This window comes from Helicoverpa zea, chromosome 13, assembly GCF_022581195.2.
Source record: "Helicoverpa zea isolate HzStark_Cry1AcR chromosome 13, ilHelZeax1.1, whole genome shotgun sequence".
Taxonomy (NCBI): Eukaryota; Metazoa; Arthropoda; class Insecta; order Lepidoptera; family Noctuidae; genus Helicoverpa; species Helicoverpa zea.
The window spans coordinates 4530366-4557353 of record NC_061464.1 but is presented as its reverse complement, the minus strand read 5'-3'; the positions used below and the strand labels follow the sequence as shown (position 1 = coordinate 4557353).

General features: G+C 35.3%; 3 protein-coding genes across 3 annotated transcripts in view; 2 read left to right on the top strand and 1 right to left on the bottom strand.

Moving 5' to 3' along the window:
• Window positions 1-1333: 1333 nt before the first annotated feature.
• LOC124635960 (guanylate cyclase soluble subunit beta-1) lies at window positions 1334-13756 on the top strand. The gene is made up of 16 exons (XM_047171924.1): window positions 1334-1480; window positions 2704-2724; window positions 2800-2873; window positions 3231-3331; window positions 3718-3836; window positions 4388-4543; window positions 4850-5003; window positions 5465-5619; window positions 5996-6127; window positions 6355-6437; window positions 6734-6904; window positions 7265-7502; window positions 8008-8145; window positions 8303-8460; window positions 10921-11638; window positions 13327-13756. The coding sequence occupies exons 2-15, from the start codon at window positions 2722-2724 to the stop codon at window positions 11039-11041; spliced, it is 1803 nt and encodes a 600-aa protein (XP_047027880.1). The 5' UTR covers window positions 1334-1480; window positions 2704-2721; the 3' UTR covers window positions 11042-11638; window positions 13327-13756.
• On the bottom strand, window positions 8607-10207 carry LOC124635961. Its single transcript, XM_047171925.1, has 3 exons — window positions 10036-10207; window positions 9559-9792; window positions 8607-9283 (listed from the first exon to the last, which is right to left on the bottom strand). The coding sequence occupies exons 1-3, from the start codon at window positions 10163-10165 to the stop codon at window positions 8622-8624; spliced, it is 1026 nt and encodes a 341-aa protein (XP_047027881.1). The 5' UTR covers window positions 10166-10207; the 3' UTR covers window positions 8607-8621.
• Window positions 13757-19006: 5250 nt separating the features above from the next.
• Window positions 19007-26988, top strand: part of LOC124635763 (glutaredoxin domain-containing cysteine-rich protein CG31559-like) — a 92968-nt gene continuing 84986 nt past the window's right edge. Inside the window, exon 1 of the mRNA XM_047171715.1 lies at window positions 19007-19259. The gene's annotated coding sequence lies outside the window, so the exon portion shown is untranslated. The remainder of the gene's footprint in view (window positions 19260-26988) is intronic.

Below are 26988 nucleotides of genomic sequence, written 5' to 3'. Positions count from 1 at the left end.
AAAACTCTTAGGAGATTTTGCGTTGTGACATCTCCGCTAGTAATTTTGTTCTCCATGGTTGCTTCATTGTCGCATTAAGTAGGTGGTGCAAATTGTACCTAATAGTGATAATGTGGGAAATTAGTGGGATTGCTTTCAAAACAAATGAGACTTGAGTAGCAGGTTCTAGCAACTATAACAATAGTTTTCGCTGAACGGGCTTTTAGATATTTTAAGTGTTTAGGCGAGGCCATGTGGTAACTACCTAATGTTTGTAAGTTCGTAGTACTTACACTTAGCTAATAATGTATTAAAAAATACAAATAACACTATATTTTGACGTGACAACGTCTTATAAATCGATGAAGCCGGCTGCACGCACGAAAAAACATGACTCATGCGGCGTTACCACGCTCTGAGGCGTTCCGTTTAAGGCTTGAAGTGCAAGCGAGAGCACGCAACGAGCGACAAAGAGGCACGATCGGCCTCCGCTTTCGGCAGCGTTCGACATCTGACGATCAATTTCTTATGACGTTGTCACGTTCGACTATCGTCAGTAAACCGACTTTACAGACAACCATTTTTTTTTTGTATTAACCTGTTAAGGCTTTGAAAACACAAAAAAATAAAAACATTTGAATTGACAGCCCCCTCCTTTTGGGGAAGTCGATTAATAAATAATGTAATTCACGCCGCAAATATGAGTTATCGATATCGAACACCAAGGTAAGGGACATCAATCTACCGTCTTACTGCGGCTCCTTAAATTAGACAGTGATTCACGCGGTACGTGCTTAGAAATGCAATTGCCAACTTGAATGATACACTGACCCATTTTCGTCGCGATTAATGGCCCCAATCGACATAAAAAGAGAATCAATCATTTCAAGTATACACCAGCCTATTTTTAACAGCAATATAATCTACTTTAAAACCATTCCAAGGACTTGGCTTTTTCATTTATTCGTAGCAATTCCTGTGAGACTGTGGATTATTAATTTTCGCGTGGGCGCAGCCACGAGCCAACGCTAGTATATGCCATCAAATTGTATTTACAGGGACATTTTAAATACAGCAATACAACCTCCTTGCGACTTGCTACTGGTAGCGTCATCTGTTGTTCAATAGTCAAAACTTTTAGTTCAGGAAAATTCCGCTTGGTGGCCTAGTGTAAACTCAAGCTTTTTTTCTAGTTAAACTATGCAAACTGATAATTAAGTATTCCAAAAATATATATTACATATTTTTAAATATATTACAAGTATTAATTGTATGAATTTTGATTGAATTTTCGTAGTTTTCTATGTAATTTCTCGTTAGTCGTGCCAGCCAATGACAGGCGTACGTCAGTTGCCGCCAGACTCTTGGCGCGATCAGTAATGTGGGTGGTTTTCGCGTCGGCCTAAAACAAAAACAAACACACGTATTATATTTATATGGCTTCATTACGATCGACTTTGAAAACCTTGTGAATTTGTTTCTAACTTTCGGATTGGAAAAGGTGAGTTTTTTTCTCAGTGTTTATAATCAAATCTGGCTAGTTTTTGTTTTGTAAGCAGTTATAGTTTATTGTTATTTTTTTTTATAATAATGTGCATATTTTTTGTACTATAAGTTGTTATAAAAAGTGGAATATTATTTTACCCGTATTATGTAGTTCATAATAATTTATATGGATTACGTTAGTTTTGCGTTTAAATCGAGAAAAAATATGTTATTGCTTGTATGATTTACCTTAATATTGTCTATATATCTCTTAAATATTATCTTAACAGTATTACTAACATAGACATAAATAATTATGGGTTACATTACACGTTTTAACTTTTTTATTACAATTATATTTTTTCTTTTCAAAATGAATGCGCAATAGAGCGCCATCTAGTGAGTAATAGATTCGCGGTTAAGTAAGAAAATGTGGGACAGTGCTGCCATCTCATAGCGAGTAGCATAAGTGCTTATGACAGTACATAAGAAAAGACAATCTTGAGTTTTCACCTTTCTTAACCAAATGTATTTTTGAAGGACACCCATATTCTGCGTTTACTATATTATTACTTTAGAACAATCAATATTATAATAAACAAGAAAACTTCAAAATAAACACACCATAGACAAATTCATTATGTTAATTTCGAAGATTTCATCCCACATTTTTGTAGACTTTTCTTCGTGCCAATCTCATTTACCCGCCCTTCAATACTTCAAAGAAAAATAATGATGAATAAATTCTCATTCGTTTTCATCGCAACGTCTCGTAGGAAGAAAATTAACACAAAAACGGCATTTATTGTGTTCAAAGTGGGAGATCGAGGGAAAATGAGTTTTCTGCTCAATGAAGAAAGGAACGCTTCAGCATTTTTATTTAAAGTCATACTTATTACTTTTATTGTCGCTTTGTCTGTTTATTTATTAACGAGTAAGACGTTGGCTCGCCTCGTTCGTGACTCAACTTCATTTAAATATTCAATTATTTACTGTAGGTAATAATTCAAATTGCTGTCATTACTTGTTATCATTAAAAACTATTATGACTCAAATTACATTTAAAAAGTTATTCTTAGTATGGCTGTGGTATGGCGTTTTCAAACAAAATGTCGAATCATACATTTGGTACCGTGTGATACTGACTACGTTAGCATTTAAAATTACTGTTTTCAAATCAATTTTGGCTACATTACGACTCGTGTAACATGTTATTCATATTTATTTCTTTTGTTGCAGAAATAACAAATCTTCAACATGGTAAGTTTCAAGCAATAAGTATAATTTTAAAATGAAGTAATAAATAGAAATAAGAATACTCTTTGATTTTTTCAGTACGGATTCGTAAACTACGCGCTTGAGTTGTTGGTGACGAAAACTTTCAACGAAGAAACATGGGAGACTATCAAGTCAGTTTACTTTAATTTACGTCTTTTACATGTTTATTCTCTTTGCTTTTGGAGTTCAGCAGAGTCTAATGATCAGTTGCACCATAAAGATAATCAAAACATAACCATCCGTATACTTGCCGACCATTGGAAAAATCGGTGATTTGAGCTTTGAACTAAGAGTAGTTCGGTTATCGTTATCGTTAAAAGGTGCAACTGACCGTAAGCCTACTTTAAGTTAGCACTTACAAATTCCTAGATTCATGTCTCTAACTTAAAGTAATTTTGAATAGCTCGGTGTTCTTGTTTATTTAGTAATATCCAATACAATTGCAAGATAAGTATAGTAATTTTGATTTAAAAATATTTCTTTTTCAGGAAAAAGGCCGACGTGGCGATGGAAGGCAGTTTCTTGGTGCGGCAGATATACGAGGATGAGATCACGTACCATCTGATCACAGCTGCCGTTGAAGTTTTACGTAAGTTTTTTGTCATAACTACCTATGTTCCATATTGGGAAATGCAAACTTTAGAATAAGTCAAATACTTATTATGATTTTGATATTACTGTGCAATCAAATTGGCAACTTATTTTGGGAACAGTGAAAAAAGTGTGAGAATAGGGCTCACACTTTTTTCACTGTTCTCAAATCAAAACCTGTATCAAAAATTCCTTTTTTTCCAAATTAAATCTATAAGTTATGTTGTAAATTCAGAGAGATCATTTAAAATCTAGTTTAATTGTCTTTAGAAGTAATAAACATGTCTTTTTAAGTACTTTGTTTATATAATATGTAGGTACGTCAAACACAGCCTAGTCTTACCTAAAATATATTTTTACACTATAATATTTTGTAATTCCCAGAAATACCAGCTGATGCCATTTTGGAGCTGTTTGGAAAAACTTTCTTCGAATTTTGTCAAGACTCTGGATATGACAAGATTTTGCAAGTTCTTGGTGCAACGCCGCGGGACTTCTTGCAGGTTATTTGATTTGCGACCCTATTACTATACTTGTAAAGACCGTATTCGAGTATTGAAGTGTGAAATAATCAATACGAGACACAACATAAATATTAATGTTTAAGAAAGCGCCATCTATGAATGCAATATTCAACTAAAACTTGAAGAGTAACATTAGCATAAATAGTAGTGCTTTAAATCGTATTTTTTGCCCAGTACCTACCCAAATATTAAAATAATTAATTGCAGCTGTTATTTAACAGGTGGGAGTGGCTTATTATGAGATCGATAAAAGTTTTCCATTTAAACCACTTGGCGCTACTGTGTTTGTTGTCAATATTATCAGATACTGTTCTATCAGCTGTTTTGGCTGATTTTGAGAATTCATACCTTGACAATGGAATTTACCTTCCCAATCATCTGAACATTTATTCTTAGTAAGTAGGTAGTCAATCATTCCAATTTTCTAGTGATCAGAATTTGGAATTGTGTTGAAATCGCCTTCGCAATTTACGCTCCATTTAATATTAATCTATCAGCTATCTAGCAAATATATGTTATCCTCTTTGCAGAACTTGGATGGTCTCCACGACCACTTGGGTACGTTATACCCTGGCATGCGCTCGCCATCATTCCGCTGCACTGAACGACCAGAAGACGGGGCTCTGGTCTTACATTACTACTCCGACAGACCGGGGCTGGAGCATATCGTCATTGGTATTGTAAAGGTCGGTTTCAAAGTCTAAAGTGGTTTCCTTATGCTGTAATCCTTGCAATTTATTTAAAACCTATATTCAACTTTGACAGTCGGTTACTTCTCGAATTGTCTCCCTTAGTAAACCTAGAAGGGGAGTGACGAAACAAGTTCTCTGAGTGTATTTAAATTACCTGTCAACGAAGGCCTGAAAAAGGTTTGTGTGACCCTGGATCGTCCCATACTGGATCTTGTGCTCCCATCTTCTTAAAGCAAGATTCTGATTAACCAAAAAAATAACTAACATTGTAAAATTTATGTTCAAATTATATATTTTTAGACGGTAGCCAGTAAACTTCACGACACTGAAGTGAAGGTTGAGATCTTGAAGACCAAAGAGGAATGCGATCACGTGCAGTTCCTGATTACTGAGACATCTACTTCAGGTCGCGTGTGTGCTCCCGAAATGGCTGAAATCGAAACTTTGTCGCTTGGTAAGTCCTTCAATAAATGTCCTGTGCCCTGAAACTTGCTCGCGGAAAGACTTAATGAGCGCATCCGGCGGCATATTGGGCTGACATAGTGTAGTCTCAATATATGTCATGTCATCGACACGAAAGAAGATGAAGATCTCTAAATAACACACCAACATTGATTTTTTTAAACGAACGAAGTACTGCCAAAAAGTGTCATGCATTTTTGAATCAGTTCTTAGAGCTTTATTAAGCAACATAAACTATAGAGTTTGTATGTCGGTATGTCCAAATGGTACTTTCACACCCTTGAGTACAGATTACTAAATAGTTATTACGATCAGCTACTGAGAATATTATGTCATCAAGGCATGTTCTGTTCATCCCTGCAGCTCACAAAAGCAAGCCTGTAGCTGAAAAGAAATAAGAATTTCCTATCTCTACGCAAATCACTTTTACACCAAAACTTAATCTTCTTTCAGAGCCCAAAGTGAGTCCAGCAACCTTCTGCCGCGTATTCCCCTTCCACTTGATGTTCGACCGCGAGCTGAACATCGTGCAGGCTGGACGTACTGTCTCGCGTCTCATGCCGAGAGTCACCAAGCCGGGGTGCAAGATCACTGATGTTCTGGATACGGTATGGCATGTAGCATGGTGATAAATCGGTCATTTAATGGGTTATTGGGTAGTAACCGAAAATGTGTGAAGGTTCAAACATATACAATCAGATCACATATGTATTTAAAGATGTTGGTCACATAATGAAATCTGAAGAACCAAATATTATAACAATTGTATTTACTACAATGTTGAATATCGTTGGGTCCTCATCAGTCCATTTTATATCAGTGTTATGTTGAACATAAACCTGACATGCAATAGGTAGTGTTTGGTCTTCTGCTTGTTGCATCTTCTTTCAGTCTTTACATATGTCTTTACGTATAAACGAGTATTTAATAACATAAGGAAACTGCAGAAAAATAGTATGCTAAACAATGTGGCGAATATTACAGGTGCGACCCCACTTAGAGATGACATTCGCCAACGTACTGGCACACATCAACACGGTTTACGTATTGAAGACCAAGCCTGAGGAAATGACTGTTACCGCTCCTGATGAAGATATTGCTTCATTGCGTTTGAAGGTATTTCTTTATACATATCTCTCTTCGAAGTGGGAAGATCATAGATGATTTCTAGGAGCTGCGACGAATAAAATGGGCTTTTTATAGAATTTTATTTAAAGCAAGAGATGTTTTTACTTCCCTAATGTGCATATACAAAAATACTCTAGTATTTTAAATTGTTTGAGTAGTCTGTGAATATTTTGGACTTGTAGTTCTTGCACTTATACATTTATGCATTCTTCCAGGGTCAAATGCTGTACATTCCGGAGACCGATGTGGTGGTCTTCCAGTGCTATCCCAGCGTCACCAACTTGGATGATTTGACTCGGTATTTTACAATCATGATTTTATTTAACTTCTTAGCTGAATAACTTAGATAAGCTCACGTTCGCCATTTTACCTGATTTTAAGTGATGATTTGATGAAAACTCACATTAAAAGTCGCTCATCCTTGCCCTGTTGATAATGCTCTTGACTTACACTCTCAGATTGAAGTTACCAGGAAATTAGTTTTCCCATTATCTTTTGGCTATAAGCTAACACACGACCTAACAGACGTTTCAATGTCTCTCATTGGTGATCCAGGTGCTCATATAACAGTTAATAAAATAATTAATTCCTCAGCCGCGGCCTCTGCATCGCCGACATTCCACTGCATGACGCGACTCGAGACCTGGTACTCATGTCTGAACAGTTTGAGGCTGACTACAAGCTCACGCAGAACCTCGAGGTGCTCACTGATAAACTGCAACAGACATTCCGAGAGTTGGATTCAGAGAAACAGAAGACTGACAGGTATTTGAAGATATTGTTCTACATTATATGAAATGAATGACGTCATCGGCATAAGACATCCAAATACATGGGTGATTTTGAGTAGTGGTTGATGCAGTAACGTTCGTGGCCAAACTAATCTGAATCGAAAGGGATAATTTCGATGAAAAAGATCTTCTTTCCCCGGAAACATCTGATAGACTATAAAAATTCCACCTATCAACCAAATTCTCTGATCGAATCCTCAATGGTCTTTAACCATTTGATTGAAGATTAATTATGTATTTTCAACCATTCATTAAAAAACAGTCTCATCAATTTATCTATATTTTTCAAAGAGTTCGTTACCTTCATTAACAACAATGAACCTTCACTTCACAGACTCCTCTACTCAGTCCTGCCAATCAGCGTGGCTACCGAACTCCGTCACCAGCGTCCCGTCCCGGCGCGCCGCTACGATACTGTCACCCTACTGTTCAGTGGCATCGTGGGCTTTGCCAACTACTGCGCCAGGCACACCGACCATAAGGGTGCCATGAAGATTGTTAGGATGCTCAATGATTTGTATACGGCTTTCGATGTGCTGACTGATCCGAAGAGGAATCCTAATGTTTATAAGGTATTGTTGAATAATTTTAGTTGGCAGATAGATAATGATTATATTTTAGAAGATCATTCTACGAAGTGACAGTTGATGGTAAATCTTATAACCATATTGAAGGTAACGAATCATCCTGCCGGGGCTGCGGGTTGTTCGAAAGAGATACCGCGGCCCTGGTACATAAAAGGCCTATGACGGAACACGACGGTTTTTAGTCAGTAAGAGTCTGACACTCCCTCACCGCTGCTAACCCACAGCGGGAGGGGTCATTTGATGATTTTTGACGTCGGAAAAAAAAAAAAAAAAAAAAGTAACGAATCATAAATTTCAAAGAAACAAAAGTCACTGAAGCTCTCATTTCTTTGCAGTAATGTAAATAATTTTCCACATTCTAGTTATCCACAAAATAGTTATATTTAGATGCTGAAAAACCAGCTCATCAATTCCTCTGTAAGGATGGATAAAATTAAACTTGACGCCATAAAGCTACTCGTATTCTCTACAAATCCTACTCAACTTTCAGGTTGAGACAGTTGGTGACAAATACATGGCTGTATCTGGTCTCCCAGAGTATGAGGTGGGACATGCCAAGCACATTTCACTCCTGGCTTTGGAAATGATGGACCTGTCTCAAACAGTCACCGTTGATGGAGACCCTGTTGTAAGTATTACCATAGATTTGGTTACATACTCGTAAATGATTGATTTCTTATACATTTATATGTTTTTAACTTTTGTCATCTTACAACTTTCCGTCGGGCAATTTATTGTTTTGCATTTACTGAATTTTCAGATTTTATATTGAATATTTTTTCTAGGGTATCACAATCGGCATTCATACTGGGGAGGTTGTCACCGGGGTAATTGGTCACCGCATGCCACGGTACTGCCTCTTCGGGAATACGGTAAATCTGACCAGCCGCTGCGAGACCACTGGAGTACCTGGCACTATCAACGTCAGCGAGGATACTTATGGGTAAGATGGTTTGTCCAAAATATAAAAGTTCTATGCTAAGATGGACGCAATACTCTTAGTAAGTGCAGAAGATTAAGACCAAGCTTGACATTTTATCATAACTTACACAAAATTACACTAAAAAATTCACAAGAACTACACTTCATTAATATCACAAAAAATTAATCCTCACACAAATCTAAATATCGCTTCAAAGACATTGGAACTGGTAATTTCTGTATTCCAAATGGCAGTTCAAAGTTCTGCCAAAGAATATGCCTTATCGCACATCTTGACAAATGTTTTAACTCCACTGGTTTCAATCCACACCTCGAACTTGGCACCAAATGGTCTTCTAGAATATCTCCATACTTTTCTAGCATCAACTTTCTCTGATAGTTATAGTCTTCAGGCAGCTCCATATTCTTAAAAACATCTTTGTCTACTGATAGTTTGATGCTTGGTACCGCTCTCATAGCCAACTTCAAACAGGATACGAGTTCGTATGGATACTTTCTATTGTATTCATTAAGTCTATCCAGAATAGATTCTACTGGATTCGTTGAGACTGCATCTGACGTTATTCTAGCTCCGAATCTTAGTAGTATCATTAACATTTCTGAAGCTCCCATTTGAATCACGACCCTCACTGGAGATGCATGTCCACAGCTTTCTAAAGGCACATCTATAAAGCGATAAGTTTTGCCATTCTCTTCATATTCAAGATTAGCGTTAGTTGCATGGTCTAGGAAGAATACTAATGCGTGAACATTTTCTTCTTTGTCAGTGAAATCAGATTTCCATCCAGCCAAAAAATATGGTGCTGATGTACCAAAAATTGCACCTGAAAAAAAAAGATTTCTTTAGTGAACTTGACTACGACTAAAATTGTAGATTATCATTTAGAAATAGACTTTGTAAATATTGAATTATTTACTTTTAAATAACACTAGAAATATTACCTAGCTTCTTTACATAGGTAAGAACAGGAAAGAGAGATAGAGAGTTTTCTTTATGTTGGTTTTCATGTTTCGTATTTTAGTTTAAGTAGATTTGTATTTTATTCTATCTACCAGCTAATTTTGTACAGTTATTATTTCTAGTAATTTTCCAACTTACCTAAAAATATCCTCTCAAACGTCCTTTCACAACCGTACAGCTCATCCAACAATGCTGCCACCACGCCATTGTCCTGCAGGCTCCAATCAAAAGCCAGCTTCATGGCCACATACAGCAGATTATGGTACTTCCCCATAAGGCACACGTCTCCGTTACTTGTCTTGCAGTTGTTATGGTACCTCAAAGCTGACATCACGAAGTTCTTGCATGAGGTGTTATCTGAGTGGTTCTGACCTGGAAGAAATAATAATTCTTAAATGTCTGACATCAGAAAATGTAAATGAGGAGGGCTTTTCTTATGAAGACAGGTTTACACCAATTCCCATTCCTTTAATTAAATTTAATAAAAAGACACCTGGTGAACAAAGAAAAAGAAAAATGAAAACTATATAATAATAATTATCGTAGAAACTTTTCAAGTTCAAACAGAACAGAATCATAGGAATGAAATAATAAACAAATAAACAAAAATATAACCTCTCGCACAACCAGCAATGACAGTACTAAAATACTCGACGAGTTCCCGCCTCTTCAATCTTTCATTCAAACAATCACGATCCATATTACTGAACACACCCTCAAAATAGTAATCCATAAACGTATCCATAGTCACCACAATAATTTACAACAAAACAACGATAAAAACTCAAAAGGCAAAATCAGAAATATTATCTACAATTTCAGAAACATCATTTTGACTTTTGATTCCATTCAATTTTTAATTTGCACCAGTATCAAAATTTATATTTGCATTGATAAAACTTTTCACAGAATTTTTTGCTGCTTTTGGCACTTTGGTTTTTGACGTTATTTTTGTATTTGTGTTTAGTTATTTTAAGGAGGCACTGACTCTTAGAACAGTTAGTGAAACAATAGCCATGAAATCAGTTTGCACCCCTCCGTTTGAGTAAGAAATCTTGCAAGTGCAGCATAATCTTCTTACCTCTATGTTGGGAAGCCGTATGTGTAGTAGTTTCCTATTTTATAGACGGAGTCGATATTTTTGTAGGTGCTATCCATACTTCTTTTAAACGTTTTCCTTCAAAAGCATCGTGCCCGCCTTCACTTTGACTAAAAAAAATCTTGTGACTGACTATATAAAATGTGGACAATCTTTGCATGTTCTTACTTGCATAGTTTGAGTAAAAAATATTGATTTTCTGTGGAAGAAAACAACAAACTTGTATATAAAGGAATACAGTAAGGTGTAATACGTATATGCCTAGCTAAAATATTGAACTAATCTAAACTATTATTCTGGAGTTGATGACGAACGATTCACAATAACACAAAGTACAAATAATATTAGAAGAAAGCTACTTATACAAATAAAACAACAATAATGATGACATTTCTTTTCAGCTACCTGATGCGTCCAGATAACTATGACGAGCGATTTGAACTGACATACCGTGGCCACGTCTCCATGAAGGGAAAAGCTGAACCGATGCAAACCTGGTTCTTGACTAAGAAGAAGATTTAACTCAAACGGCCTAAAACAATCATAGAGGCGGGATTCCACCGATGTGTGGCACTGTAATGCATGTTTCTACTGGTCTACTCATTCTAGCAAGTAGTAACATATTGCGTGCGAATGACAGCAAAATTGCAATCTCTGTGCGCGAACAGTTTTGGTGGAATCTCGCCTTAGTATTGAAGTCAAAGAATTACGACCTAAAATATTAACCCTTATTGAGAATTATGAAATAGATGTTACTATAGAAATTAAAATGTCTCCGGCTAATCTTGGAACTATGTTAAGTTTCTTAAAGCAAATTGTAGTAGTCCTGATAGGTGTTGTATTTTGTACTTAAACAAATGATATTATGCTATCTCTTCTTTAGGGACTTCTACTGTGATTCAAGGCTTATGATGGGATATTCACGATACCCTGCGGTTTCACCCACCTCCAGAGGGACTACTTTCTGTGAATGGATAAAATATAGTATATGTCCCTTTTCAGACTTAAGACTGTCAGCGTAACAGACATTTTAATTGGTTCTTTAGTTTTCCTGATAAAGCACGACATACAGACAGTTAACATAAGTAAGAATTAGATATTTATCATTGAATAGTTATTTATTCTGATCTGTTGACAACAATACCACCTGAATTTAAAATATCCCGTATACAGACACTGTATAAAAACAAAGGACACCGTTCCGACTGCAACTCCTACCGGGGTATATCGCTCCTCTCTGTCCCTGGGAAGATATTTGCCAGAGTTCTTCTCAACCGGCTTTTACCAGTCTCCGAAGCCATATTGCCAGAAACTCAGTTTGGGTTTCGACCTAACAGGGGCACCGGCGAAGCCATCTTTTCCATCAGGCAACTCCAGGAAAAAAGCCGAGAACAAGGCCAACCTTTGTGTATGTGCTTCGTGGACTTAGAAAAAGCTTTTGACTGCGTGCCGAGGGAAGCCCTCTGGACTTTACTGGCAAAATTAGGTTGTCCTGAGAAGTTTGTGAGAATGATTCGCCTTCTGCATGACGAGATGACCTGCTGTGTTACCTATAATGGTGACCAGTCAGAGTTCTTTCCTGTCACCTGTGGGGTCAAACAAGGTTGTGTGCTTGCGCCAACACTGTTTGCTCTCTACTTTTCTGTCGTTGTCAGTGAAGCGCTCAAACAAACTTCTGCTGGAATCAAAATACGTTTCAGGACTGATGGGGGTCTTTTCAACCTGGCCAGATTAAAAGCATATACTAAAGTATCTCATGCTCTTATAACGGAGATCATGTACGCTGATGATCTGTGTTTTGTTACCAACTCTGCACAAGAGCTCCAGAACCTGATGACTAACCTTCAGAGAGTCTGTTGTCGTTTCGGTCTAAAAATCAGTGTTAAGAAAACTGAGGTAATGGCAAGCGACTCTCAAGGAGCTACAGAACCTGTCAAGGTAAACATTGGCGATACTGAGCTGAAGCAAGTGAATACCTTCAAATACCTGGGCAGCACAATTACATCCAAGTGTGACCTTGATACCGAAATAAACCATCGCATTGGCGCTGCATCAGCTGCTTTCGGTAAATTACGAGCCAAGGTCTTACACACACATTATTTGAAGCTTTCGACAAAAATCTCCGTTTACAAGGCCATAGTCCTCCCAAATCTTTTATACTCGGCTGAAACATCGGTCCTCTATCGGAAACATATACGGGCGCTGGACCGATTTCATCTAAAGTGCATAAGAGACATTCTGAAAATCAAATGGTCGGATCGGATTAGAAATACCGAAGTGCTACGACGCGCGAATGTCTGCGGCATAGAAGCGTACCTGATGCGGCGACAGCTCAGATGGTGCGGTCATGTTTTACGCATGGATGATGATAGGGTGGCCAAGCGCATCTTCTTTTCTGAACTCCAGAACGGCAGACGGAAACAAGGTGGCCAGTTCTTACGCTTCAAGGATGTTCAGAAAAGACACATGAAAAGGTGCAACATTGATCCTCAGAACTGGGAGACAAAAGCCATTTGCCGCCCTGAATGGAGAGGCCTACTTAAAAATGCGATCAAAGATTTCGAAGAGCAAAGGAAATCCGCACTGGATGCGAAGCGTGATGCTCTTAAGGCTAAAACACCAGTAGCCATTCATTATAACTACGTGGACGGTATCCTAACGTGCAGCCAATGCTCGCGCACGTTTACACATAAAATAGGGTACTGCAGCCATCAAAGGGCGCATAGAAGAGCTGATCATCCTAGTTCTTCTCTCAATGATAACTGAAAGCAGTCACCATAGCCGAAATCGGCAGGGAAGTATATATATATTCTGATCTGTTAGTCTTTCATTTCTTATAATAGTGTACTCATCTACTGTTTCTTCTTTTCTGAGATCTTGCATTTATGTTTTTCAGAGATTTTCACGAGAAATAACATTCCTAGATGAGCTCTCAAATCTTTATCAATAAAATTTTTACTTTTAGTCTAATTAAGAAGAACTACGTGTACTCTAAATATTTTGGTTTTTAAATAAGAACAATGTTTAAAACTACTAATGTTGCTTTATTCTGTTGGAATTTTAAATGTTTATTGTAATCTAGTCATCTGTATTTTGTTAAAGCTTTAATATTTATTGTTAATTTTGTTTAAATCCTTTCTACTTTATACTAATGGTGTTGTAATATGTAATATTATTTCTACTATTGTGATAAACATCCATGTCAAAGTTATTAGAAATAAAATACATCATAGCTGTTACGTGTGTTTATATGGGATCACCTAAATCATTGGAAGTTAGAACCTAATACATTATAACAGTTTTCGCATCCTAAAAAAACCGGCCATAAATAAAGCAAAGCCAATACATGACACTTCAATAAAGAGAGTCAATCTTAAATAAGCTTTATCGCCTTACGAATAGAGTTTGTTTTGCTTATACTTGCCAAGTCACTATGAAAAACTGTGTGCATACTGCGAGATTGAATGGTCATCCATCCTCATACTTTAGCTGGTTCTTCACGTGGCTTCACCGGCACCCTGAGGGAGCTAAATCTCATCAGAACAGGATGAAAGCAGACGACACTCACAAATATCGTTGCTTTCTTTGGGCAACAAAATTTTCAATATTGGTTAAATAGATCCAGAGATTAATAAACCCTTTAGGTATAAAAAAAAAAAAAAAAAGTAATCTTTATTGTGTTGATTGTGTTGGTTACAGGTGTTAGATATAATGATATACATACAGTACAACAATCAGCCCGTTTGGGCATACAATAATTAAGGCCCATTCGGGCAGGTACATTATTATTTATTACAAAATTATATAAATTACAAACTAATTACTTATTTTCTAAAAAATCCTTAATAGTATAATAACATTTTTGTGCCAACCATTGCTTCATTTTTACTTTAAATAATCTTAATGGAAGTTCTCTAATAGTTCGGGGTATTTTATTATATATTTTTACACACATGAACATACAATTTCTGTGGTACAGAGTAGTTCTGCATTTAGGTACAAGAATCTTACTAGGATCTCTTTTGCTAAATATACTGTTTTCTGAGACTTTTTGAAATAATTGTGGGTGCTTTCTAACGAAAAGACCAATCTCGATAATATATAGGGAAAAAATTGTAAGTATTTTAGTTTCCTGAAATAGGGGTTTACACGAATCAAGGGGACCAGCATTACATATTGCTCTTAAGCAACGTTTCTGTGCCAAGAAAACTTCGTTTATTAAAGTTGAATTGCCCCATAATAATAAACCATATCGCAGAACTGATCCTATATAACCATGGTAAGCAGCAATAGCTGTGGATTGTGTAGCAGTTTTGTTAAGCTGTCTTAGTGCGTAAACGAATTTGTTTATTTTTGAACATACGTAATTAATATGTGATTTCCAATTGCAGTAATTGTCTACAGTTATACCTAAGAATTTAATGTCAGTAGTTGGACTGATTACTGTATTATTATATTGCACGGTAATTTTTTTGGTCACGGTCACGGTATTCCCAACTTTGTCTCTTTTTATACCTCTAATATCATGAAAATAGAGGTGTAGACAAAGTTACTGTCCAGTCATACTTTTAGTTAACGGTACAGTATTATAGATCGCGTTATGTATTTTTCAGCACGCAATAATATATGTATATAGGGTTCATTGAACGACGGACGTTTTAATAATAAGTGCGGAGCCTTCACTGCCAAAACATTTCGTGGAGTGCAAACATGGAATATTTTATAAGCATACTCGTGCTGATTTGATAATTTGAGATGAGATGTTGCTCAGTTCTTTATTAGGTAGGTACGTACATAGTAGTTACCATATGGGTTTTTATTACTAAGGTCTTTCTAAATTAAATTAACACCCAGGCTTCAACATGCTCTTGCGCTTATCCCAGTAGTATTAGGGGTCGGCGCAATATTTGTCTTCTTCTTCCAAACTTATCTGTCCGACGTGGTGCCCTCTATGACATTCTTTATAAGCTATGTAAAACCTAGTCAATATGCAGCAAAATTGTCTTTATTAAATCCGCTGGCAAGATCGATGATATCCTTTTTAAATTGTGCTCGCTAAATATCCAGTCAGCTAAGTACCAGATTCTATAAATTTTTCTCAAAAATGCGTTTCACAAAAAAATCTTATAGAAAAATATGTTTTACATTTCTTAAACCCCTTCCATCCCAGGTTATTTTCGACTTAATATTTTTTTGTGTATTGTATTATCATGTCATTTCTGGCATCACCCACCTTTTCGTCCTTTTCTCCCTCCAACCCCAACGTACCAACATGCTACTACCATACCACCAAATTCCTCCTACAAATCAACGTCTCTCACACATTTTTTCAACATTTTTTTTCTTTTTTCTGCATCAACGGCAACAGCAACATAATTTGTGGGCCTGTTATTAGCAAATGCCTAAAAATAATCAGTGATGTGGAATGTTACCGAACGACCTCCACCATCCGCTTACGAACTTGACGACCAACAAAACAAGTTTCTTGTAATCTTATGAATTTTAGGGGTCCTTTCGAAGGCTCCTTTTGGCTTTATTATCATTTTTGAATCGATTCTTTCGAACAAATGTTCATTTCTGGTAAAAGACTGTCTAGTTTGGCATTCTTTTCCCAAATATTAGTCATTGCTTTTCATTTCAGACACAGCAAAAATACTATACATATTATGTCTGCAAGTCTCCAAAAGTATGCTAAAATTGTTATCTGCCCACACAACTGTGAAAAGATCCAATCATCTATATTCTACAGTTTCTAAGATATATATTTCTTCAACATTCTTGCGCATACATAAACTTTGCTCAGTATGACTTGAGGAGTCAACTCAAAACGCGTTGATTTGTTTAACTGTACTGCTTATGCGGAGTTTAACGCTTGTTGGTCAATAACTGGTCACCGACGGGTACCTGTTTCTTGTTTGGCCCTTTTCTTGGTTCCACGCATTTCGAATTATTGAAATTCTGCTATCGATTTGTTTGTTTTTGAATGCAGAATTCTACTTTTCTTGGGATCGGTGTTGCTTGTTGAGTAGCGGACATTATTTTAAAAACCATTTTTATATTATTTTGTTGTTGAAGTTTTGGATTGTTTTCAAGAAGATTAACTTGAAAATAACTCGATCAATATGATATAAGTCGTGGTGGCCTAGTGGGTAAAGGACCAACCTCTCAAGTATGAGGGCGCGAGTTCGATCCCAGATCAGGCAAGTACCAATGCAACTTTTCTAAGTTTGTATGTACTTTCTAAGTATATCTTAGACACCATTGGCTGTGTTTCGGATGGCACGTTAAACTGTAGGTCTCGGCTGTCAGTGAACATCCTTGGCAGTCGTTACGGGTAGTCAGAAGCCAGAAAGTCTGACACCAGTCTAACCAAGGGGTATCGGGTTGCCCGGGTAACTGGGTTGAGGAGGTCAGTCGCTTCTTGTAAAGCACTGGTACTCAGCTGAATCCGGTTAGACTGGAAGCCGACCCCAACCATCCTCCGAGCCTTTTCCCAACTATGTTGGGGTCGGCTTCCAGTTGCATGTTGGGGTTGGGAAGCTGACCCCAACATGATTGGGAAAAGGCTCGGAGGATGATGAACTCGATCAATATGCAAAATTGATGAGGTTATTTTTAAAGTTGTTGTTTTTAAGTAGCAGATAGAAGAGTATGGAGGATGAAAACATGCTGCGCCGACCCTAAATAATTGGGATACCATTGCATGATGGTCATAATTTTAAGTGGTAAATGAATTAAGACATTTCGCCAATTTTAATGCTATGTTTTCTAGCCAGCCTTTATAGAAAATGAAAATGATTTTTTTTAGGAATTCTCCATGGCACGGTGATCATATCTCTAGAACTTTACCAAAGTTTTCCACAACACAAACTAAAGCTAATTACGTTTTAATTAGCCAGTATATAATCAAAACACATTGTTTAACCTAAATACTACCTCCTTTTACAGTTCAAGGCTATCCAACCTGGGAATAATTGCCTATGTTTTTCTATAAATTAAATAAATAACCGTATATGTAACAGAAATATTTTCTCCATATTTGTAATGGGGTTTGAATAAATAACAAGCTAAGTTAAGCTAGAAATGGTAGCGTATCATGTTTAATAGATCTTTTTATGGATGCTGTGACGGTTAAACTTAGTAGGCATGTTTTTTTACTAAGTTGTATTTATTTTGAAGTTATACACCATTTGAGTAGGCATTTATCTAAAGGTACATAATCTTGATATGACTTTTTTCACAAAAACGTATGAAACAAAAAATCTATTGTTTCAACGGGAGGTTTTCTTTTTGAGAATTAAAAATAAATTGTTCCAGATTTCCAGGTGGTATTACTTATAAGAAACGTTGTCGCCATGAAAGGGTAAAAATTAAACTAACTATTTGATAACTATATTGAAAACAGATGTCTGTTGTGTTCTATAGGAGTATAGCGGTGTAAAAAATCTGTTATTTTCTGCGTAGAGAGATGTAAAAAATATTCGTGCTATTAATATAATAATACTTCCTTCTGATAAACGAATCTATAACTTGGAACAGTCAAACTGGTTTGACCTTTAGTAGCAAAAAATGCGTTCTGACTTTTGAATCTCTGAACCTATAAAAATTGCTTCATACCAAACGAAAATTATTATCTCATAGTTGCAAAAGTATGATGAGAATAAGTATTTTTTTTAATTGTAGCACCTCATTGTTCTAAATATTAATATTTAAATAAATAATATAATAACTGTGTTACATTTTATGAGGGTTTTAACCCATAAAATGTAACACAGCACACATATAAAGTTAAATAATAATTTGAAATACAACTTCTTCACACATAAAAAAAAATACGAAAATTCTTTACACTGAAAAATGTTTCATTGTTACAAGTCTTAAGCATGGTAAGTAATTATCATGAATGCAAATTCTACCGTATTCATAAGGATATAAGGTTTAAATTACAAGGAACTTTGTCATACAGTTGCCTTGGCTACGTCTCACAGGTATTTTTGTTAAGTCTAAAAACATCAACGACCTGCTTGGATAAGCATGTATTTTTTCATATAATGATCATTTGATATGACTTCAAAAACTTTCTTTATTGAGATTTTTAAGTGTGCATGCATCAATGAATATAATAATTCAGGTAATCAAAAAACTTATAATTTTCCATTAAATTAACATAAATAATTGGAAATATATATCCACCATTTTATAAGCCAGAATCAAACTGACTTTAATAAAACTTGTAACATTTAAAAATTATAAGAAGAAAATTAAAACGAGACATTGCAAAAAAGTGTACTCCCGTGCATGTGAAGGCGACCGAGGTGGCAATGTGTTTCTTATTGCCTTAAACGGTCCTAACCGCCAAAATCTTCCAAAGGAAATACTACCTAATTTCAGGAAGGTTAAGGTTCAAAATGTCACGTAACCAAAACAATTAACTTGACAGTGTGAATGGAGAAGGCTCGTCAACCACTCATTTGAGAAACTGCCTCAGTCCGCGACAAGCGTCCGTCGTCGTTACACGCATGCGCGATCTCCTCCCATTGGCCGATTTGAATTTCGGATTCGAACGTTCTAACCGACCGGCCAATCGCGTTCGATCGTTTGATTTCTTTTCGTGTCCACTTTTTGCGTATAAGTTTTGTTCCGTTATTGTGACCTGTGGTTGTGACATTAGAAGACAGTGTGTATTAAAAGAAGCTGATTGTTTTACACCAGAAGGTCGGATGTTTTCTCACGTTTTCTGGTAAGATATTTAAGATATCGTTGCGTTTAATTGTATCATTCGTCTAGTTTTTTGTGTTGACTGTATCTCTTCACACGCTTGTTGCTTATGATTGCGATTTCGAGATAGCTTAATTTTGAAATTGTTACGACAGTTCATTGTCACGGTTGCAATTTTATTCTGTACACACATGGATACCGATATTTTTTTAATTAATTAAAAAATAACAAATATTTACCTACATACTGAACTTAACAATATAAAATATCTGACTACATAAAATGCGTCTGAGATCACCAAGTGCTACAAAACGTGATGTTTTAATACCTACATGTGGTTATGACCTCACGAGTCGAGTATCGATAAGTATGCGCTTCACCTCACTAGCTAATAAAAAAAGCTTTACGGTGTTTCGCATCACTTATTGCGTTCATTAACCGACTGTGGGTGAAGAAGGATGATTGACGATTGTTGGGGTATGCCCTGATGAACTTACGTGTTAATGAACTATAGGAAAATGGTTACAAGGACGTTTAACGAGGTTTAAGTTATTCTTGGTTTAGTTTACCTACCCTTACGTTGAAAATAAATTGATTTTGAGTTGCAAAAGAAAAGGCAGTTAATTCCTACCAACATACATATGCCGAGGAGCTTTTATTACACATACCTACTTAACCTAGAGTTTGTAGACAGAATATGGTCTTTTAAGTGCAACTTCTTGCAAAGAATTTGAAACATCTGCCGTCTTACCACCAAAAATTTTTAAACGTCAGTTTTAGACTTGTCTAAAAAAATGACAAATTATGACGTTGACATATGGTTCATTTTGCAGCCAAATTTTTTTTAGACAAGTGTAAAACAGGGGTTAAAGTTTTTGTAGTAAGGCCACTGAAGTTTACACATAAAATATAATCTAATGATTATAACCATCAATGAACTATCTAATATTAATTAGCTATTAAGTATAAAATTAAGATATTAATCATTAGCCATATTTTACACATGAGGTAGTAAAACTTATTGAAAGGAAACTTTCTAGACAGTAAGAAGGCTGCATATGCGTCATAAAGTTTTTCTTAAAGTCCAATCTGTCTTGAGTAAGCGTGGTGATTAACGCCCATTCCTTCTCTGTATGAGAAGAGGCATGTATCATACACTGGGACGATAAAAAGGCTGATGATAATGATAACTTAGTTCGAGTTACACAAAGTATTCTGAACATGTAATCTAGATTATATCAGCGGTAACACTGTTTATGAGGACAATAGGTAATTTTAATTCAAGTCCAGTTTTCGCAAGATAAGTTTAACTATTAAACGCGGTCTCGTTTTATCATCCAAAATAATATTATAAATGCGAAAGTAACTCTGTCTGTCTGTCTGTCTGTCTGTCTTTTCTTCACGCCTGAACTACTGAACCGATTTGTGTGAAATTTGGTACAGACATAGTTTGAAACTTGAGAAAGGACATAGGATAGTTTTTATTACAAAAAAAAAAAAAAAAAAAATTCCGGACATATAGCGCCATCTATTGGTCAAATCAAAAATCTGCTGGTAGTCACTATTCCACGCGAACGAAGTTGCGGGCAAAAGCTAGTAACACTATAATATAGGCTAAGAATAACTACGATCAAGCGATCGTCATTTGTCTAGCCTTTTCGTTGTAGCTGATTGCAGTCGAGTCCCAGTTTTACATGGAGCGACTGACTTTCTGACTAAAACGTGTTGCCTATGTAATATGATGCCTATTGCTAAGACTGGTTGTCAGACTTTCAGGCGTCTGACTACCCCTTCGAACGTCAAATGCCAATAATTTCGCGGTATTCTGAGTAATAATAAGATTGGATTAATAATTTTCTCTTCATAACACACTTTCTGTTTACTCAATATTCACGATAAAAGTGATTGCATTTTTTTTTCTCCCATTTCAATTCAAATTCAGCTTATAATAAGCAAGCCGTTGGATCTCACGCAATATTGGTATAAATCATAATACTGGCCAATATGCATTTCGAAACTGCATTGACAAGCTATTTAAAAGCATGTTGACCTTTAGAAGATAAACATTTCTTGTAGAACAAAGGTTTTAATAGGTATTTTAAAATACAAAACAAAGACAGCAAAACCGCAGTACGCAGTTTATTAAAAACTAAATTTAGATACTTACTTACCTTCCTTCGCTATGCGATTTCTTCTAAATAAGAAAATGCGTCCGTTCCTCTTTGTATACAATATTTAAGCGTATAAAGTATAAAGCATTGCATTATGTCCATGGAGTTTCTTGCATGGAGCTGTGACGTTTCAAAAAAGCCTGCAAAGGAATATTTGCTATTAAAATATTTAGTTTTTGCAGTGATTAGATTTTTCATACATAGTGATCGCTTTAAAGTTAGTCAATTATCGCTGCCCATGCACACCCGCCACAACAGAAGAGACACATGTGCGTTACCAGCCATTGCAATAGTTCTAGGGATAAAGTAGACGTTTATACTCCCATTGCGAGCTGTAATACCGAAAAAAAAGTAATTAAACAACCGCATAACAAAACAAAGACACTTATTAAACTACAGTCAAAGGTGAAGGCTTGTATTATTAACTACAGACTACAGTTACTATTTCACGTTATAATAACTACTTAATTGCCACAATTAACTACGATGTTATTAGCCATCTTGGATTTGTTCCAGTAAATATTGCGAACACTTGTTTTTCATTATGGGAAATTATCAAATGAATGACTCCTCCCGCTGTGGGTTAGCAGCGTGAGGGAGTGTCAGGCTCTTACTGACTAAAACCCATCATGTTCCGTCGTAGGCCTTTTATGTACCAGGGCCGCGGTAACTCTTTCGAACAATCCCGCAGCCCTGGCAGAATATAGCGACCACTGACCTGGATTGAAAGGGGGTAAGCAAATGTATGGGTGTCAGTGTGTATGCCAAGTTTGCTTCATTAAGTTGTGTTTAAGTGAAGGATTTAGGTAACTAGGGAATCTTAATTAGCATTGGTTTTAAGTGACGTATTGACAAGATAAGTGAAGTTAAAGATGGATATCTAGTCACTGAAGTGTTGACATTGTAATTTAATGAAGTAGTAGATAGACATGTAGGGCCTTACTACAAAAACTTTAAACCCTGTTTTACACTTGTCTAATAAAATTTTGGCTGCAAAATGAACCATATGTCAACGTCATAATTTGACATTTTTTTAGACAAGGCATAAACTGACGTTTAAAAGTTTTTGTGGTAAGACGGGTAGGGTCTTATTAATAAACACGGATTAAAGTTACATCAGGAATATATAAACTTGGAATAACTTTACTCCACGTTTATCAACATTTAAATTACCTATATTTAGATTTTCTGTCTTAGCAAAATAATGTCATTAGTAAGGCCTACATTTTCTATATAGCCTGAATATTTTGTTTGTTTGCTTGAACTCATTAATCGCAGGAAATAGTGGTCCAATCCACAAAATATTGCAGTAACAGAAAGCTTCACTATTTTAGTCTCACTTTTTTCTGGGTACGCGAAGTAGGTCTCAAGGGACACGTGTGAAACTGGTGGTAACAGCTAGTTAAATACAATATGCCCACAAAATCACACCAGTAGATAACGTGACAAAACGAATGACCCTGCACTCGAATCAAAAAATTCAATCTAATCAACATACCGTATCGCTTTCATAACAAAGGTCACATTTGCACAACACAGCAAAACTGACATTCTAACAAGTGTTTATATACTCGTATTATGTTTTAAAATAATATTAATATCATATTGAAAAAAAAAACAGCTTAGCAACTCATCAAACGACATACATTATTTAATAATTCTACTAGATAAGGTTATATTAAATCAACTAGAAATGTTATATGATTGTCATATAATTCTTTATGCATAGATAAGTCGAAATATTAATTTACTGATGATATTAAAAAATATTTTGTATTAATACACTTAAAATAATATTTTGTAGGTATTTAATATATTTTAAGACACCTTTCAACGTCATTTTATCATGCAGAGGTAAAGATATTCGAATATGTATTTACAAACATTTTACTTCTTTTTAGAAGATACTTTCAATTTCAGTCTGTCGCCATTAATTGATAAAGACTATGGGCCTTACTACAAAAACTTTAAACCCTGTTTTACACTTGTCTAATAAAATTTTGGCTGCAAAATGAACCATATGTCAACGTCATAATTTGACATTTTTTTAGACAAGGCATAAACTGACGTTTAAAAGTTTTTGTGGTAAGACGGTATTAGTTCCGCATAATCCAAGCGTCTATAGTGACAAACTAGTCGACTGTCTTTTGTCATAATGACGTAACAATCTGTTAAGGTCCATTGTCACATCCCATTGAGTCATTGAAAGGTACACAAGCACTTTCTTTCCTGCACAAATAGACTTTCATGGATCCAGTCGAAGAGAATTGAATCAACTGGAGACGCATTACGTTCCGTGTTAGCCTGTCAATAGCCGCTCACGGTCGTATGTAGATGTGTGTGTCAAGTTGATGATTGTGTTTGACAACTTTTATAACATATAGGCACAACATAAGCAAATAAAGAATGAAAAAGCATTATCCACCCAAAAGTCGCACACAAGACATTAAAAAATTATGTCAACAAAAAGAAAATAAAATATTAAAACACATAAATTAAACCCCAATAGGTAGTACGTCATTATTTGCAAGAGCTAATAAGTTTAAGTAAGTTATAACAGCTGCCTGACCTCTCCTTCGCGTAAATTATGATGGCGTCTCCGGTTGGTAGTATGCTCTAAGAGCTAATTGTAGTACCATCTTTATGTAATGTAGTGTTCACTCATTATATAACTGTATGTGTTTTAATTGCTTACAATTGAAGAATGTCTTAATTTAATTCAAACGCTGTTAGTGTTTTGTTTTTATGAATTCTAAACATTCTTTCTCTTTTAAACATTTCTGTGGAGATTGTTTGCTGTTTTTTCTGTATTTTACGTTCTAATTATTTGTGGTATTCATACGGTTTATAATTTTGTTTTTCTAGACAGCTAATTCACTTTTCAGTGACGTTGTCTTAGATGGAATCATTATTATCAGCCTAGCCTTTTTCCAAATAATGTTGAGGTCAGCATCCAGTCTAACTGGATGCAGCTGTGTACCAGTGTTTTACAAGGAGCGGCTGCCTATCTAACCTCCTCAACCCAGTTACCCGGGCAACCCGATACCCCGAGGCAAGACTGGTTGTAAGACGTACCTATGAGAATTATGTTTTAAATATTCCTATCAATAATCACATGCAAAAAAGAATTTCTTGCCAATATAACAGCTTAGTTTATCGGTCCTAATTGTCACACACGACTGATCGAACAATGAATTCATTTAACTTAAAAACAAATGACTTAAGACTTTGCACGAGCTCCTTAATAAAATGCATGAATTATAAATCTACATAACTAATCACGATATTTGTTTACATAGAAAATCGAACAACATAACGTATTTGTTAGGGTATTCATAAATATTTTTGCTGGCACTTCTCAATTATATTTACAAGAATCTGGAATTCTACAGTTATAACAATGGATATTATTACTATAAGGATCCAAATAAAACACTGATCTTTGAAAATTTCTATAATTAAATAAGTTCTACGTCATGGCATATTAATTAAATATCTTCTTTAAAATAATATTGTATCTGAGACAGAATTTATCTTTGTTTGATACATAATTATCTATTCTATAGGTATTATACTTGGTGTATTTATTTCTAGAATGTTAATATTTTATATAATTTAAGATGCGATGCATTCTTCATACTTAAGTATATTGTTTGGTAGCTCAGCAAAGAATTGAATTTACATTAAAGAAACCGATTTATATAACACTCCAGCGTCTTCGCATAATATTTTCAACACGTCTATCATTTAATTTCGTTCTTGCATTAAACATGAGTATGTATTTTTCTCTGATATTTGCTATTTTTCACACCGTCACGTTCACGTTTAGTTTTTGCATCGCATGTTAGAGTGTAGTTAGATATATTATGACTCATTAGGATATTGATTAAGATGTCAGTGTCTATCAACTGGGTAGTAAACAAAACAATTATGATCTATTTTTCACTTTCTGTTATTCAAATGTATGTAAAATAGATCGAACAGAAAATGTTGCGATTACGTCTTGGAACTAAAATTTTACATACCTTCGCTTCCAGCAAGTATGGTGATCATAACTCGATCTTTCTATATGTGAGAAGAGGCCGTAGATAGATAACTAAATTAGACAGATGTTGATGATGAAAAAATAGAATCAAATACACATGGAATTGTAAAACATAATATGCGATGAGGTGCCTGACGATACAAAGACCTGAAAGCAATACATAACTAAAAATTTTCAATTCAAAATATACAGAATAGGTATTCCAGAAATAAAACCAACAAGATCATTTGAAAAGACTTGCAATCCAACGAACCAATAAAGCAATCCAATACATTTATGTCTATTATAACAAATCAAGAATGGTTTCCGAGAGTTTCTCCAACAGATTACTCTAGAATGATCGATTGAGTGTAATATACGATGTATTGGCACTATGTACTGTTACTTATGACACATACCAACAGAATTGTACTTAGACATATAATGGTGACGTTTTAGAAGATGATACATTAATTGAAGCGATGATTGCAACTATGGAATATGGACACGACGATAAACAAATCGATGAAAAAATATCGATACCATTAAATTAAGAATTCATATTTGGAATGCTCAATTAATGCTTAATTCCTAATAAGAATTGTAAAAAGAACTAAACATAAGTTGGTAATACAATATATCATTGAGACAGAATAGAAACTACTTACACACGGTCATGAAAACTCTTAATTAATTTCGTGTCAGTTCGAATTTGCAATTACACAGCATAAACACTTATAAACGAAATACAGAAACACGCATTCGTACATACTTTATAATATCATTTGCTTATAGAAAGAGTCACGCACGAATTGAAGTTGACAATCTATGCAGATGGTTGAATCGACTCTCACGCATCAAAATGAGAATTTGAATAATCTTATTATAAAAGTAAAAAAGGTATCTTCGAAACTGCATAGCGGGTTCATACACCGGTCATGTTACTTTCGATGCAAGGTGAAACTAAATATTATATGTATGTAAGTTACGGAGAGCTATTTTTAAACTGTGGCTAAGAGTATTGGAATTTTTGGGTTTTTAGCTTGTAGGGTTAAAAGTTTATTTTGTGAGACCTACAGACTTGAGTTAAAATGATTTTTAAAATAACGTGGGTCTTACCTGAATACAAAATAACGTATTGAATTTATACATAATGTTTCACAGGAAAATGGTAATGGTAAAGACTAGGCAGATGATAGATCAAATACATATGATTTGAAACCTAATTTAAACTACGAGTATATCAGTATACATATTTCAACATGGAAGGCATAAGGAGGACACAAGGAAAATAATATATTTTTGCTGACTAATATTTCATATCATAAGAAACATATTACAAGAAAGCACCAGTCATTACTTTGCAATGATAATATGTAGGGTAATGTGAGATCAGATCCCATCTAGATTTGAAATGATATCTGAAACATAGCATTTTGTGTTAAGAAAATCATCTAGACGCCATTACTGAACGCAATTTGATGCTAGACTCTAATTAAAAAGCAGATTTTAAATTATCATGAGATGTAAATGTCATCTAAGTAATGTTGAAATCA